The following is a 16,139-nucleotide window of genomic DNA, read 5'->3' as shown; positions in this document are numbered from 1 at the left end:
TCCTTAACTTTTCTTTCTTTGCAGTTCACTTTAGGAAGAAAAGCCAAATATGTTGCTTGCCTCGTTTGGCCCGGCTACACTTGAGGTTATATTTTCCAAATTTCATAAACGTCTGTCCGTCTTTAGGACGGATTGGATGAGAAACGCAAATCAGAAGCCCGAGTGGTAAAGGAATCTATTACAATGCCGTTTTGCCCATCACAACAATTAACTCAACCCAAAAGCTCGCCTGAACTGTCATGATTTTTATGTCATGACAAAAATATAAGGCCTTTGAAGACACAGGAAAAAAAATATTTGTCAATAAATATTTAAATAGAACCTCCAGATAAATTCAGTAAAAAATAAAAATATTACTGGCACAGTAACAAGGAATGGTAGATTAAAAAGGAGGCTGTCAAAATTAAATGCTGCTTGAACCTCCGCGGATGCGTATTCATATTCGAGCTACTCGATAAAAGCATTTTTATGACTTACAATTAAGAGCGTGATTGATTTATTATTTAACTGGAAACCTACATTGCGGATAGAATTAATGCACACGGAAACATTAATGCCAAACGTTGCCCTCTGAAGCTAACTGCTAATGTAATCCAAATAATAAGTAATAACAGTGTTGTTTGCGTTTCAAGAGTTTATTATCATCATACTTTGTCATGCTACAGGAGTCAAAAAGGTCAGAACGCCGACGGGACACGTTCAAGATGTTTCTCACAACGTGACACAATAAAAGCAGTCACATCTCATTAACCCCTCCCTCACCACCTTTTCCCCCCTCAGTGGTACATGATCAGCATCGTTCACATCTACAGCCGCTGGAGAAACAGCGAAATCCGATGTTACGTCAACGGGCAACTGGTTTCGTACGGAGACATGGCGTGGCATGTTAACACCAATGATGTAAGTCCCCCTCACCCCGCCTCCTTCTGCCTTCACTCGCTGTCATTGCAATGCCCACGCTCGATAATCACAGAGGCAGCTGGGTTTTAAATATCTCTCAGTCACCGAGGGGGGGGTGGGGGGTGCTGCCGTTATGATGGAACACGTGTCTGAATTCAAAAGAAGCTTTTGTCACGCTGTTTTCTGCGGGTGGCGCAGCGGTTAGCGCTTCCGCCTCACAGCAAGAAGGCCTCTGGTTGGGTTCGGTTGCATTTTTGTGTGGAGTTTGCATGTTCTCCCCTTTGCTTTATTCCTCCTCTGCATAGATTTTCACGGGATTCTTCGTTTTCCTCCCGCAGTCCAAAAGCATGCTGTAGAATCATCAGAGACCCCAAATTGCCCAGATGTGTGAATGAGAGAGTGAATAGTTGAATGTATCTTTACGATCTGTGAACGACGGGGCGAAACTTGTATGCCTCTAATTGTGGCCTTGATTGAATGTTGACCTGTCCCGAGTTAAACCCTCTTGCCTAGTGACAGCTGGGATAGGTTCCAGTCCCGCCTTCACTCTCCCCAAAAATGGTGAGATGATGAATGAATGAATGAATGAATGAATGAATAAATGAATGAATTAAAATAAGGACCAAAAGAGTAGCCATAAGAAACCTCTCAATGGACAATCTGCATCTTCTCTGGAGACCCTAAATTGCACAGAATGAATGGGCAGGTAAATGGTTGTATGTCTCTATGTGGCGCCCTGTGACTAACCGGTGACTGGTCCAAGGTGAACTCCAACTCTCGCCCAATAACTCTGGGACAGGATCCAGCACTCTCACAGCCCTCGATGCAGGATAGGAAGTATAGACAATCAATGAATTAATCAATCAAAAGGCCTACAAGACATGAGAAACCCCTTCACGAGAACAGCAGGGAATTGTTTGCATGAGTAGCAAAGTATAAAATGTCGGAAAAATTGCATTTTATGAACACTGTTCTTTGTGATATGGTACAAATTTGAAATAGTATTATAGTTTTTTCCCCATTATTATTGCCATCAGGTCAAACACTTCCGTTCCCTGAAGTAGCCGTGTTTCTGTGACGATAACGCCGTTTCCTACTTTTACCCCCTGACATATTCAGCGGCGAGCCAGTTTCTTTTCGAGATATTATTCCTCCCCTTTCTGTAAAGTTGCAACTAATGCAGCGGCGTCTCCGCGCTTCTCTTGCAGAGTTACGATAAGTGCTTCCTGGGGTCCTCAGAGACGGCGGACGCCAACAGAGTTTTCTGCGGACAGCTCGGAGCCGTCTATGTGTTTAGCGACGCGCTCAATCCCGCGCAGATATTCGCGATCCACCAGCTGGGCCCGAGCTATAAGGTAGGTACCTGAAGGCGGCTCAAGTAGATTACATGTAAGCAGCCTGTTTGCCCAGTGCTGCGTCGCTGCAGCCCCCTTTGTTTCAACTGTATCCTGAGAGCAATGGCTTTCCTTCTCGATAAACAGCCACATAAATTACCTTCTTGCGAGGAGCAATGATAAAATACAGAGGCAGCCATCCGGCCCCTCTGGGAGGTGGGGGCTGGGAGCTGATAGAGCCGACGTACAGCAGCTGCTCCAGGTGTTCACAACCCCGATTTTCCTTGACAAAAGACCTAAAGGTTCTTTTTTTTTTTTTTTTAAATCATTTCTTATTGTAAGATAAGCTATTGCATTTTCTCCAGTTTGCTCTTTGCTCCTTTTTTTTTACAACCTCCCTGCCCAACAAATTACACGCGCCGCCAAATAGCGTCAAGCCAAAAAAAACTAAACAAAACAAAACAAAAAGAAAAAAAAGGCTTTGTAAAACCTGTGCTTTCAGGTCAACTTCGATGAATTCAATTTTAAATCTAATAATTCGGTTTGTTTTAAGAAAATCTCAGACCGAGACTTTGATTTGTCATTCAGTGCACAAGAAGTCTACACCAAACTGAATTCTGTTAAATATACGGACTATTGACCCTAAACATAACCCATCCAATCTATATCCCTGTAGCCTTACTGATCCACTTGGCTCCTTTTAATTCACATATATTCTGTCTCCCTTTGACAAACCTTGATTCCTCTCCTCTCCAGGGCGTACCACCTCCACCTTTCTAGCTTTTGCTCCACCTGTTTATTGATCAGTCTTCTTCTTCTTCTTCTTTTTCCTTTCGGCTTTTCCCTTCAGGGGTCGCCACAGCGAATCAACCATCTCCGTCTAACCCTATTCTCTGTATCCTCCTCGCTCACTAAAACTAACTTCATATCCTTTCTCATACCATCCATAAATCTTCTCTTTGGTCTTCCTCTAGACCTCCTGCCTGGCAGCTCCAATTCCAGCATCCGTCTACCGATATATTCACTATCCCTCCTCTGTACATGACCGAACCATCTCAGTCTGGCTTCTCTGACCTTCTCTCCAAAACACCAAAAACGTGCTGTCCTTCTGATAGACTAATTCCTTCTCCTATCCATCCTGGTCACTCCCAAAGAGAACCTCAACATCTTCATCTCTGCGACCTCCTGCTCTGCATCCTGCCTTTTCGTCATTGTTACTGTTTCTAGACCATACAGCATTGCTGATCTCACCACTGTCTTGAACACCTTTCCTTTCATTTTGTTTGATAGTCTTCTATCACCTCTGCTTGAAACTATTTTTTTTTACCTCTTTTCTACACTCTCCATTACTCTGGACTGTTGACCCTAAGCACTTAAAATCCTCCAGCTTCTGGACCTCCACTCCCTGTAGCCTCACAGTTCAACCCTGGTTCCTCTCATTCACACACATATTCTGTCTTGCTGTTACCAACCTTCATTCCTCTCCTTTCCAGAGCATACCTCCACTTCTCCAGATTTTCCTCAGCCTGTTCCCTGCTCTCACTACAGATCACAATGTCATCTGCAAACATCATGGTCCATGAAGATTCCTGTTTCCCTGCATCTGTCAGTCTGTCTATCATCACTGCAAACATGAAGGGGCTCAGAGCTGATCCCTGATGAAGCCCCACCTCCACCTTGAACTTCTTTGTTACACCGAGAGCAAACCTCACCACTGTCTCACAGTTAGCATACATGTCCTGCACCATTCTAAAATACTTCTCTGCGACTCCAGACTTCCTCGTACAATACCAGAATTCCTCTCTCGGCACCTTGTCGTACCCTTTTTCTATGTCCACAAAACTGCAATGCATCCTCCTCTGACCTTCTCTGTACTTCTGTACTAGCATTCTCAATGCAAATACTGCTTGTGTAGTACTATTTCTAGGCATGAAGCCATACTGCTCACAAATGCTGACTTCTGTGTATGTTTATAGATCACAGTGTCATCTGCAAATATCATAGTCCATGGTGACCGCTGTCTAGCCTCACCTGTCTGGCACGATCACAAACGAGAAGCACCTCAGAGCTGATGCACTCCTACCGCTGCCTTGAACTTCCACCTTTGCCTCAGAGCCTTTAACTGACTGAATTTTCTGACTTCAACATTGTAAATTTCCAAAAGTATTTATGAATACACAAGAATGATAAGTGGACTCCATTTATATGGAGGGGATTGAACTGGTAACCTTCCGATTAAAGGGACGCTTGCTACCAAACTGAGCTGCAGCCCCGCTCCTTCGATGTTACTTTATTTTGCATTTATTTTTTTAAAAAAGGTGTTCCAAAAAAAGCCATAAACTTGTTTTTTTAATTCTTATTTTATAAATCAAGATAATGTTTTTTTATTCCTACACATTTCCATGCTTAGCTCACTGGTGTAGCAATTTCCTGCTGCTGGCGAAGCATTAAAACCATTAACGTTCTTTATTTTCTCATTCATCAAATAGGCATTAGCATAGACAAAGGATTTTTTTTAAAAAATCAAATTACCGTAAGTGCTGCTAATGAAAACAGCTCAATTGATGGCGAATCTTCTCCGTTAAAGGAAAACCTAAACGTGCTCGGGATTTAGAAAAAAAAAACAAAACAAACCCTTTTGAGCGAATCTGATAAGGTATCAAAAGCTAAGTCTTTCAGTCACAGTCATTTCAGGCAGCTTTAATTAGTCGTCACTTAAAGCCTTTAGTCTGTTTAGATTATATTTATTCACAGGCAATGATACGGTTATTGATCTCGCATCTGCTGCCTTTTTTTTTTTTTTTTTTTTTTACTTTTTTTTTTTTTTTTTAATCGCCTCCTTGCGACAGAATGCAGCTTCCTCCTAGGCGGGAGTTACCGTGGCGTCTGCCTCCTGGAACATGGCGAGGGAAAGGTAGGAAAGGGGAAGGTGGACTTTTATGCGCCCGATAGATTTAAGATTCAACCCCCCCAGGAGAGTTCATTACTTCGGCGCGGTGGCCATCTTTCGCCGTCGACTGCTTGAGCTTGTTATTTCCTGTTATTTCTTTCCTTTTCGTGACTTGCTCTTCTTTTATTTTTTATTATTATGATCATCACTTTGACTCTTCCTATCTCGCCGTATCTCGTCATTTGCCTTTTTTTTAATAATCCAGCCTTCATGTTCGATTCAAGCAGCTTTTAAAGATCAGTGCAGCTCATCCGTCAGCCCCTAATCGATTCACTTCATCAAGACTAGTCTGATATTGATCTTTTTTTTTTTTTTTTCAAGTTTTCCCCATTATGAACGTGGTATTAAATCACCGTGAGATGGACTTTCCTTCTCGATCCAGCGCCACACTTTGAGACTGAACGGCAGGACTTTTTTTAAAATAAAAATTCAAAGATGCTGCAGGTAAAGCATCCCGCCATCCGTCCTGCAGGTGCAGACTGAAGTCATCGATGTGATCAATAAAGCACGCACAGCCTCCAGATTGGTAAAAGGTTTTGTTTTGTTTCAATGACAACCTTGCATAAAAGAGTTAATATGATCAACTTCCATTTCTGATGAACACTAGAACTCTTTCTCCTAACATTAGTTTTCTCAAATGGCTATATCATGAGAACTTTTTTTTTTTTCCTCCACAAACCATACTAAAAATCTGAACTCCCCAAAGCAAGATTTACTTTTTGGGTTCACAAAATTTAGCTTAGCTTCGGAGCCTTTTTTTTTTCTGTTTGCCGCTCCCTTCAGGTGTCGCCACAGCCAATCAGCTGCCGCCATCTAATCCCATTTTCTGCATCCTTTTTTCCCATACCTAACTAACTTCCTGTCTACTTTCACTCCATCCATAACTGTCTTTTTTGGTCTTCCTCTTGGCAGATTTTCATAGATTTTCACTGTCCCTCAGCTGTCCATGTCCAAACCGTCCCGGTCTGACTGTAAACATCTCCAAAACATCGATCGTGCGCTGTCCCTCAGGTGGACTCATTCCTGATTCTCCCCATCCCCCTCAATCCTACAGAGAACCTCAACATCTTCATCTCTGCTACCTCCCGCTCTGCCTCCTGTCTATGGTCACTTTCTTTTAGCTCTTTTATTACATTTTTCTCACCCTGTTCCAACTTACTTGCATACGTGTCTTCACCTCTCTTCCACCCTCTCCCTTGCTCTGGACTGCTGATTTTAGGTACTTAAAATCCTCCACCTTCCTAATCTCCACTCCCTGTTGTCTCACCATTCCACTTGGGTTACTTTTCTTCACAGACACGTATTCTGTCTTGTCGCGGCTAACCTTCATTCCTCTCCTTTTCCAGATTATAACTCCACCTCTCTAGATTTTACTCAACCTGTTCCCTGCTCTCACTATAAATCACCATGTCATCTGCAAACACTACAATGTCATCTGCAAAAATCATATCAACAAGAAGAGGGTGGGAGCAAATCCCTCACACTTTCAGTCCGGCTTCCGCTTTTGCTTCACTGGTCTTTAACTGACTGAGGGAAATTTCTCAAACCGAAAGCTGCAAATTCAAAGCGCAAATTTTCGTTTCATGCGAATGACAACAGGTGGAAAGTCAGCAGGAATCGCGGCGACCCTGTGGGCGGACGTCACGGACACAGTTCTTCTCCGCCGTAACCCACTCGACTTTTATCAGAGCCGGAGGATGTAACACACGGCGGGAGGGGAGAAAAAGAAAAAAAAAAAAGGGCAGCGCCATGCTTTATTCATTCACCGATTTTTAATTAATACAAAAACGTTCACCTTGATAAGATTGAACAAAGTGTTTTATTAAGCATTTAGGAGTTGCCGCCGTAAAAGCAGGCTGACGGCCAGTTTCGTTCTGGGCCGACAAAGACCAAGTAGAAATAGTGCTAATACAAAATGTCAGCTGTTCAGAGTCCTTAAGATTGTAATTGCAGGACGTTCATTGTGGAGACGGGATCGATAGAAGTGTAGGTGAAGATGATGGGAGCCAAGAATGGCCTGCAATAACAAATTAAGTCACCGCATAGATGGCGGACACTTTCGGAATAGATGAGTCAACGGTTAGGTTCATTGTTAAGAAGAGCAACTAGATGTTTTTTTTTTTTTTTTTTTTTTTTTTTTTTTTTATTCTATTTTTCGCTTGCTAGTGAGGAAATAAGTGACCTTTGAAGAATATTGTATAATGTGTATCTTGTTATGAGGTTTTGTAAGAATGTGTGTGACTCTGTTAAGGAACCTGTTCTAATAAATGTTCAAAAAAAAAAAAGAAGAGCAACTAAGAACATAGAGACGTTGGCTCTGGAATTACGCCCTTGGCGGGAAAGAAAAAAAAACAAACTCTTCACGACATCTAGCTAAGTCAGAGGATGGGTGGATGGTGGAACATTACAATCATCTACACCCGTGTGGATATATACCCCAATGGGTTTACAAGGTGCAAATATATGATGTATAAAGCAGCTCCTTTTCTGTAAATACAAGTTCTTGGCAGGAAAATGCTGACTGGCTGAGGCTCGAGACAAACTCAGAATGCAAACTCTTAAAGGGGTTTTCTTGAGGTCCCTCTTTGGACAGAAGAGTCATGTGACCCCATGACTTCCAGGACTCATACGCCAAACTACTTGGCCTATCAGTGACTGGCATTACTGATGTAATACGAGGTTGCGGGGGTTGACATCCAATAAGGAAATTAGATAAACAAAATTGTGCTCCCTCATTGGAAAGTGACATGGTAACTTGACACTCGATCACAGACTCTGTGATTAATTTATTCCGTCGGTGGATAAACCCGTCCTCATACTCGCTTCTGTTCTTTTTTTTGGACAGAAAAGCCCTCAGTTGGAAGAACTGTCCAGCTTAACTCTTGGTTCTTGGAACTACCCTCATCCAGGGGAAATTTAAATTTATAAATTCACACAGAAAATCGCAAGACAATAGCTGACCAGTGGCTACGATACTACGCAGTCCTGAGGAAGTATATTCCAGACTCTAAGCCGCTACTTTTTTCCACACGCTTTGAACACTGCAGCTTGGAAAATGATGCGGCTAATTTATGGATTTTTTTTGGGCTAACGAGCTTCATGTCGCCAAAACATTTAGCCTCGTCACATCAGACCAATGAAATTACCAGGATATTCTGAGGCTGTTTAGCTCCGACACTGAAGGACGAAGGTAGCGATCCGCTGGAGTAGGACATAGCCGGGATAGATTCCTTGTTATTTATTATTAATCTTTTTCATCATCCGTGTTATAGGCACTGTTCAGAAAAAGCATTTCCATTTTAATGTATTTCATTGAAAGTAAAAAAAAAAAAAAAAGGGTTCCTGTGTAACATCTTTCGGTGTAAATGTCTCATGTTACAACGTGGACACCTATAGCTTATAGACAAGTGCGGCCTACATATGTACACATCCAGGACTGTCTCAGAAAATTAGAATATTGTGATAAAGTTCTTTATCTTCTGTAATGCAATTAAAAAAACAAAAATTACTTTTTCATGATATTCTAATATTTTGAGATAGGATTTTTGAGTTTTCTTAAAATGTAAGCCATAATCAGCAATATTAAAATAATAAAAGGCTTGCAATATTTCAGTTAATTTCTAATGAATCCAGAATGTATGACATTTTTGTTTTTGTAATTGCATTACAGAAGATAAAGTACTTTATCACAATATTCTTATATTCTGAGACAGTCCTGTATATCTATTTATTGACTTTTAGCCAGTGCAGCTCGTATCCAGGTACGTTCAATAGTCCAGAAATTACAGTATCTGGTCATGGGTGTGGCTTCTTAGATCTACCAATTGTCCAAGCATCTATGTCAGATGAGTTTCCATAGAAGTGTAAAACAGTACCCGTCTCTGTGCAGGAGCTAAAATGGATCCGGGAACCAAGATCCTTGGTCCCTGTTTTGTATGCTGTCCGAATGCTTGAATATATGCCTTTCTGAAAAGGTTTTCGGGACCATGAAAAGTTCCTGTAGTGCTGAAGCAGCTTATCTCTCTGCTCTCTCCTCCACTGTCTCGAGGCAGAGGGCTGCTGGGTTTGGTCAAAAGTTTCTGCTCGGTAAAAGACAGAAAAGGTTTCTCCTGAAAAGGTTTCTAGAACTGCAAAAAGTTATTACGGTGTGAATGTGCTTTATCTTTCTGTATCTTTTGCGCTCTCTTTCTGCCCTAACTGGTAACGATAGAGGCAGGGATCCGTCCAACGTTCCTGTCCAATAAAGGTTGTGTTTCTCTCTAGTTCCTGAAACGGTTCTTGAAACCGCAAAAAGTTCCTAAAGTGGGAAGGGGCTTATCTCTTTGTTCTCCCATGCTCTCCCTCCTTCTACCAGTCAAGACAAAGGGCCGCCCACATTTAACCAGGATTAGTCTTAAGTTTCTACCTGCTTAAAGGGTGCATTTCTTTTTCTAGTTCCTGCAAGATTTCTAGAACTGCAAAAAGTTCCTAGCGTGCCAAAGACCCTTATCTTTCTGTTCTTTCTTGCTTACCCTAGCTGGTCAAGACACGTTGACCCAAACGTTGTCTTGAACGTTTGGGGTAGAAAGTTGTTTTCAAAAATAGAGATAAACCTCTTAAGCACTGAAGGAACTTTTGCGGTTCTAGAACCTTTTCAAGAACAAGAACGAAACACTGCCTTTCACGGGCAGAAACATTGGATGGATTCCGGCTCAACAACAGGCTACATTGAGCTTGGATACGTCCAAGGTTTCTGCTGCAAAGCGGCCTATCTCTCTGTTCTCCCTTGGTTTCTCTCCTTCTACCGGTTGAGACAGAAGGCCGCCAATGTCCAGCGGGGATCTGACCAAGATTTCTGCCCGTTTGTTCAAGTTCCTGAAAAGGTTTTTGGAGCCCCAAAAAGTAACTACAGTGCAAAAGGGCCTCTGTTCTCCTTCTACCGGCTGAGACAGACGGCCACTCACATTGAGCCAGGATCGGTGCTCGGTTTCTGGCCACTTAAAGGGAGAGTTTCTTTTTCTAGTTCCTTAAAGGTTCTAGAACCGCAAAAGTTCCCACAGTGCTAAAGAGGTCTAAAACAATTTTCCACCCCAAATGTTCAAGACAACAGGCTACATTGAGCCTGTTCAATGTAGCCTGTTGTCTGGAGGCTGTTTTCTGGAGGTTGTCTGCAGGCTGTAGGCTGTAGACATTGTTGAAAATGTAGCCTGTCTTGAATGTTAGGGGTAGAAAGTTGTTTTCGAAAACAGAGATAAACTTCTTCAGCACTGTAGGAACTTTTGCGGTTCTAGAACCTTTTCAAGAACAAGAAAGAAACACTGCCCTTCACAGGCAGAAACCGAGCACCGATCCTGGCTCAAAAGATTCTAGATCTGCAAAAAGTTTCTAGAGTGTGAAAGCACCTGATTTTTCTGTTCTCTCACTCCCTCTCCTTCTACTCTAATTGGTCAAGACAGAAGGCCGTCTACGTCGAGCTGAAATCCGTCCAATGTTTCCAAGGCAGTTAGTCTTTCTAGTTCTAGAACAGCTTCCAGAACCTGCAAAAAGTTCCTTGAGTGTTTAAGCGGCTAATTTCTCTGTTCTCCTTCGCTCTCTCTCCTTCTACTGGTCAAGGCAGACGACTGCCTACATTGAGCCGTCCAATGTCAATTTCTTTCTAGTTCCTGAAAAGGTTCCTGAAACCACAAAAAGCTCCTACGGCTCCAAAGTTGCTTTCGTTTCTCTTCCTTCCGCCACATGGCAGCGAGACCTCGGCTTGAAATCGCTCCAGATGAAGTGGCTGTTCGGGAAGGACGTGGAAAACCCTTCATTTGTCACATCTTGTGAACAACGTGGCATTTAAATCTTAATGTAAATCCGGCAGGGAGAAGATGGCCGAGCTTTCGACTTAAATCTAAACAAATTAAACTCACCGCGGAAAGGCTCGTCGGTAAATCAGTAAAAGAAATCCAATTACTTAAGACTTGTCTTATTAATCGGAAATTAATTCACCCTCTTGGTTGCTCTTGCCCAGCTATTTTTATTCGTCTCCAATGTGGCTTTTTACGAGCCGAGTAACCACGGGCCGCTCCCCCTCTCAGTCGTTAACCGAGAATGATAGAAATGGAAGGAGAAAGCCGCACGATGTCTGTGGAAAGAATTGCGGAAAAAAAAAACAAAAAAAAAAACACAAGAAATGCGAATCCTCCCCCGAACGTTCTTTGATGGATCATTTTAATCATGTTGCAATTAAAAGATAACACCGACGGAACACTTATCGATTCGACTTCATGTGCGAGACTCAACCTCTGTCGTCAATCTGTCTCTCTCCTTATCTTCCCTCGCTCTCTCTCGCTCCCAGAGCACCTTCAAGTTCAAGTCGGAGAGTGACATCCACCTCGCCGAACACCACAAGCAAGTGTTGTACGATGGCAAGCTGGCCGGCTCCATCGCCTTCGCTTACAACGCCAAGGCCACCGATGCGCAACTCTGCCTGGAGTCTGCGCCCAAAGAGAACGTCTCCATCTTTGTGCATTCACCCCACGCCCTCATGCTACAGGTCAGCTGCTTTTTCAAAAGCCGTACTACTACTACTACTACTCAGGATAATAATACTTATACTAATAAATATAACTAATAATGAGAACACTTATTGGTATCAGAATCATTATTATTTTTATTAATTTCTTTATTAATTTTTATTATATATTTTTAGTAAATACTAAATAATACTATTATTATATTTATTATTACATTTATTAGTAATTACAAATACATTTATTAGTAATTATTAGTAGTATTGTACTATTATTATTATATATTTTATGCTATTATTATATGATTATGTACTATATTCAATTATTATTATCATTATTATCATTATTATTATCATTATTATTATTATTATCATTATCATTATTGTTATCATCATTAGGTGGTGGTAATGATGGTGGTATCATTTTTAGTATTATCACTGTTGATGTTTTTTGTTGGTGTTGCTGCTACTGTTTTTGTTTTAATGACGATTATCATCATTACTTTTATTGTTCATTTCATTCTGTCTTCTCAGGATGTCAAAGCCACAGTGACTCATTCCATCCAACGTGCAATCCACTCCATCGGCGGGATCCAGATTCTCTTTCCCCTCTTCGCTCAGCTGGATTACCGTCAACTAAACGAGACCCAGGTTGAGACCACCGTTTGGTAAGACGTGGAAACACCGGCGGTTTGAAATCGTTTTCCGGGATCTTGTCATGAAACAGGGTTTCTTTTTTGTGTTTTAACGCCGCGGTATCCTGAAAGTTTTTTGACATCTTGAGGACTCCTGTTGGTTGATTTTGCCCGAGGATCAGCTGGAAGCAGCTGGTAACAAGGAAATGTTAAATTTACACAAAAAAGGAAAAACAACAACAACAAAAAAAAAAAAAGATTTTAACCTAGTGCAAAATAATACAACCAAGACCTCACACAAACCATTTCCCTTCCCAGTAATGCCTCGAGGGAGGCGCTATTAATTCCACTCGCGGTCAAAACATATTCATGACATTTAAAGTACACTGTATATAGTATTAAGGGTCGACATAAACAGGGCAGCGAACCTGATGGTCTGGCTAGCGCCATGCATGGCAGCTATGCCGAAATCAGTGTGTGTGTGTGTGTGTGTGTGTGTGTGTGTGTGTGAATGGGTGACTATCAAGTGCAGGGGTCTCAAACTCATTTTGGACCAGTAAAAGCAATACCTCTGAAATAGCACATAGCCGAACGTTTTCCTTTGTTTACGTGTAGAGGAGGTAAACAGGTAAATTCTGAAAAAAATCTTTATCTGCAGTGAATGGTTCCAGTGAAAAAAATAGATGACAAATTAATTTTAAAAGTGAATATTAAAAAAGAATTGATGAAATGACACCCTAAAAATATTGTTGAGCTAAAAGAGAAAATCTTGAATTTATTAGAAAATTGATTGGTAGCATGTATAAAAGGAGGTATAACGTTTACAAGGTTAATGGTGGCTATTCTGGTTATTAAATCAATGTTTTTAGTTTTGCCTGTTTTTTTTTTTTTTTTGCGGTTTTCATAGAAATAAGAAAAGAAAAGATCGTTCAACAGACGTTTTGTCATCAAAAAATCATTTCATTTTCAAATTTTGGAGCAAAAAATACATTGCAAAGTTACCTTTTCATTTTTTCCTTGCCCAATTTTTTTTTTTAAACCCACTGTATAAAACCCCCTCATGCGTGTGAGGAAAAATCCGCATAGGCCGCACTTACACAACGATTCGATTTCAGGCAGGGGGCCACAAAATATTGTACCGAGGGCCGCAATTGGCCCGCGGGCCGCAAGTTTGAGACCCCTGATCTAGTGCAAAGCTCTTTGGAAATGAAAGTAATCGCGCTATGTAAGTTTAGATCACTTACCAAATAACCGCATCTCAACCCGCATCGCATTTACTGTGCTCGGTACGAACATACATTATGACACATACATACATATACAGTTTCATTTTTCTGTTTTTAGGCATATTTGTATGCATGGATCTTCTTTTTATTCACGATTGTTTCTACCCAGCAGTTTATCTCTTTCCCTGTGTAATTCTGAGCTGACCGATCCAAAACCCCGCCCCCTCCCGCTGCGTTCATGATGAACTTGGAGCGCTCGCCTCCTGCGTCACTTGACTAGTTAAAAACATGAGAAAAAAAAAAAAAAAATGAGTGCCCGAAGCTTTTCATCCACTGTATTTTCCGCTCTGCTCTCTGTCCTCCTTTTTTTTTTCCCCCCTCCCTCATTTGCATGCAGAGGCTATTTCTCACATCGGGCTTCTTCTTGCACGCTGCACACGCCACCAAACCGCTAAATGCGAGTGCCATTGCTATTTTCATGCAGCTGGCCGGTCGCAATCTTTCCCGCCAAGTGCCCTTTTGTCCAAATTGAGAAATACGTCTGTATCTCCCTTTGCGCTCCCTGCCGTCTTTGCGCTTAGCAAGGTTCGTGATTATGTTCTTGTTCTGGGGAAGCATTAGCATTTGTTTTGTTTTGTTTTTTTTTTCAAATCCATAGCACAAGATGCTTACCAGAAAGAAAGAAGAAAATGGAAACAGGAGTTACAGTGTAAAAGGAGACCGCAGGAGGGGATTACACTAGAGCTGCTGTAATTTGTCAATAAAAAAAACAGTGTGCTCGGGCTTTTTAAAATTGTATCTATCTATTTATGTATTCATTCATTCATTCACTTATTATTTTTTCAAATTATTCATTTATTTATTATATTCATTTTTTTTTTTTTTACATGATATCATTTCACTTTATTAATGCATTTATTTACACACACACATGCTCACGCGTATTTATTTTATTTCATTGTTGCTTGATTAATTTATTTATATATTCACATCCGCAGCAGATTGACGCTTTTAATCGTAATTGCGTAGCCGTGACGGGACAACGCCCGTCTTATTGACCAAATCTGGATTCTACTCCTGGTGAAACTAATGCGGTGTTAACTGAACACAGAGGCCGTCGTACGTCAGGGTGCGCGATCGGTTTTTCACTATCGGCCCCTTTAATTATTTTTGGGTGTTCATTCGATGCCGCCGAACCGTGTCCTTGGTGTGGTTGTACTTCTTTTTTCTTTGCGCTGAATTAATTGAAATGCGCTGCGTGATTTTTTTTTTTTTTTTGATCATCAGAAAGCTTCTCTGTGACCCCCCGACGCCCGTCTACGGACTCGCCCACGTGAATTCCGACGGGCCGATGGTGGTGGTGGAGTTTAAAAGACTCTATCGGTCTCCACGGTGGACGCTTTGAAATTCCTATAAATAGTAAAACGGAAAAAAAAAAAATATATAAATAGAAACACTCCCCTGAAATAGAATTACCGTGTGACGCTTTGAATTCTAAACAGATACAGAATCCTATCACATCCTCCCACCTCCCTGCCAAATTGGAAACGGATGTGGTTAAATGATCACAGGCCGGTCGGAGACGACACATGAGTCGCCCCACACACACACACACACACATCATCTTCCTGGATCCGGTCTTGCTGATAGGCGTAAGCGACGCGGAAGTGGCGCGTGGCGCCCCGGGTGGCGCGTGTGCGTGTGTGTGTGTGTGTGTGTGCGGAGCAACGTTCGATCGAATAAGCTCGCCCGCGTCGGATGTGCAGACAGACAGGCCTGCGCGCGAGCGATTGCGTCCTTGTCATTGTTGCGTGGAGGCCACCGGAGGATGCGAGGGAAAGCCGATTAAGGAGCATCGCGGAGCGCCGCTGTCACTCAGCCAAAGGCGTCGGCTGAAGAGCCCTGCAGCAATGAAAGAGAGTACCTTCAGTGACACTCGCCGCAGGAAGCCCACTCTTTCTTCCCATTCATACACACCAGAGTATAATATCGCTGGTTAAATCTTTCGATATCGAAAGCCGCGTGGAGCTCCATGCTTGGTTATCGGTCACTTCCTCCCCGTCTTTTCTTTGCAGCGCCACCCTCCTGGCGTTCCTGGTGGAGCTGCTGAAGAGCTCCGTGGCCATGCAGGAGCAGATGCTGGGAGGGAAGGGCTTCCTGGTCCTGGGATACCTGCTGGAGAAGGTAACCTACAGCTTCCATTACCGTGTTGTCATTCATTCTTGCTCGTATAAAAAGATACATTCATTCACCCTCTCATTCACAAATCATACAGACATACAATCGTTCACTCTGTCATTCACACATCAGATCAGGGGTGCCGCTACACTTTTTTGGCTTGCGAGCCACTTTTAAAATGACTGAGTTAAAGTGATTTACCAATAATAAAAATGCGAAACATGCTAAACAGCTGCTAAACAGCAAATCAATCTTCTCCATCTAACCCTATTCTCTGTATCCTCCTCTCTCACACCAACTACCTTCATATCCTCTCTCACTACATCCATGAATCACATATATATACCGTAATTTCCGGACTATTGAGCGCACCTCAATTTATGCCGCACTGGCAGGCCGATCGCTATCTCGGGCTTCCTCCTG

The 16,139-nt window shown here is 42.1% G+C and overlaps 1 protein-coding gene across 1 annotated transcript in view; it reads left to right on the top strand.

Moving 5' to 3' along the window:
* The first annotated feature begins 13,180 nt into the window (after window positions 1-13,180).
* The window catches only part of LOC147224207 (neurobeachin-like), a 34,308-nt gene continuing 31,349 nt past the window's right edge, over window positions 13,181-16,139 (top strand). Inside the window, exon 1 of the mRNA XM_086164953.1 lies at window positions 13,181-15,722. Coding sequence (XP_086021079.1) covers window positions 15,663-15,722 — 60 coding nt within the window. The 5' untranslated portion in view covers window positions 13,181-15,662. The remainder of the gene's footprint in view (window positions 15,723-16,139) is intronic.

Source organism: Fistularia commersonii, chromosome 18, assembly GCF_037954325.1.
Source record: "Fistularia commersonii isolate RoL2024-O1a breed Wild chromosome 18, RoL_Fcom_v1.0, whole genome shotgun sequence".
NCBI classification, from domain to species: domain Eukaryota; kingdom Metazoa; phylum Chordata; class Actinopteri; order Syngnathiformes; family Fistulariidae; genus Fistularia; species Fistularia commersonii.
The sequence above is the reverse complement of the archived record's forward strand: the minus strand, read 5'-3'. Positions and strand labels throughout refer to the sequence as shown.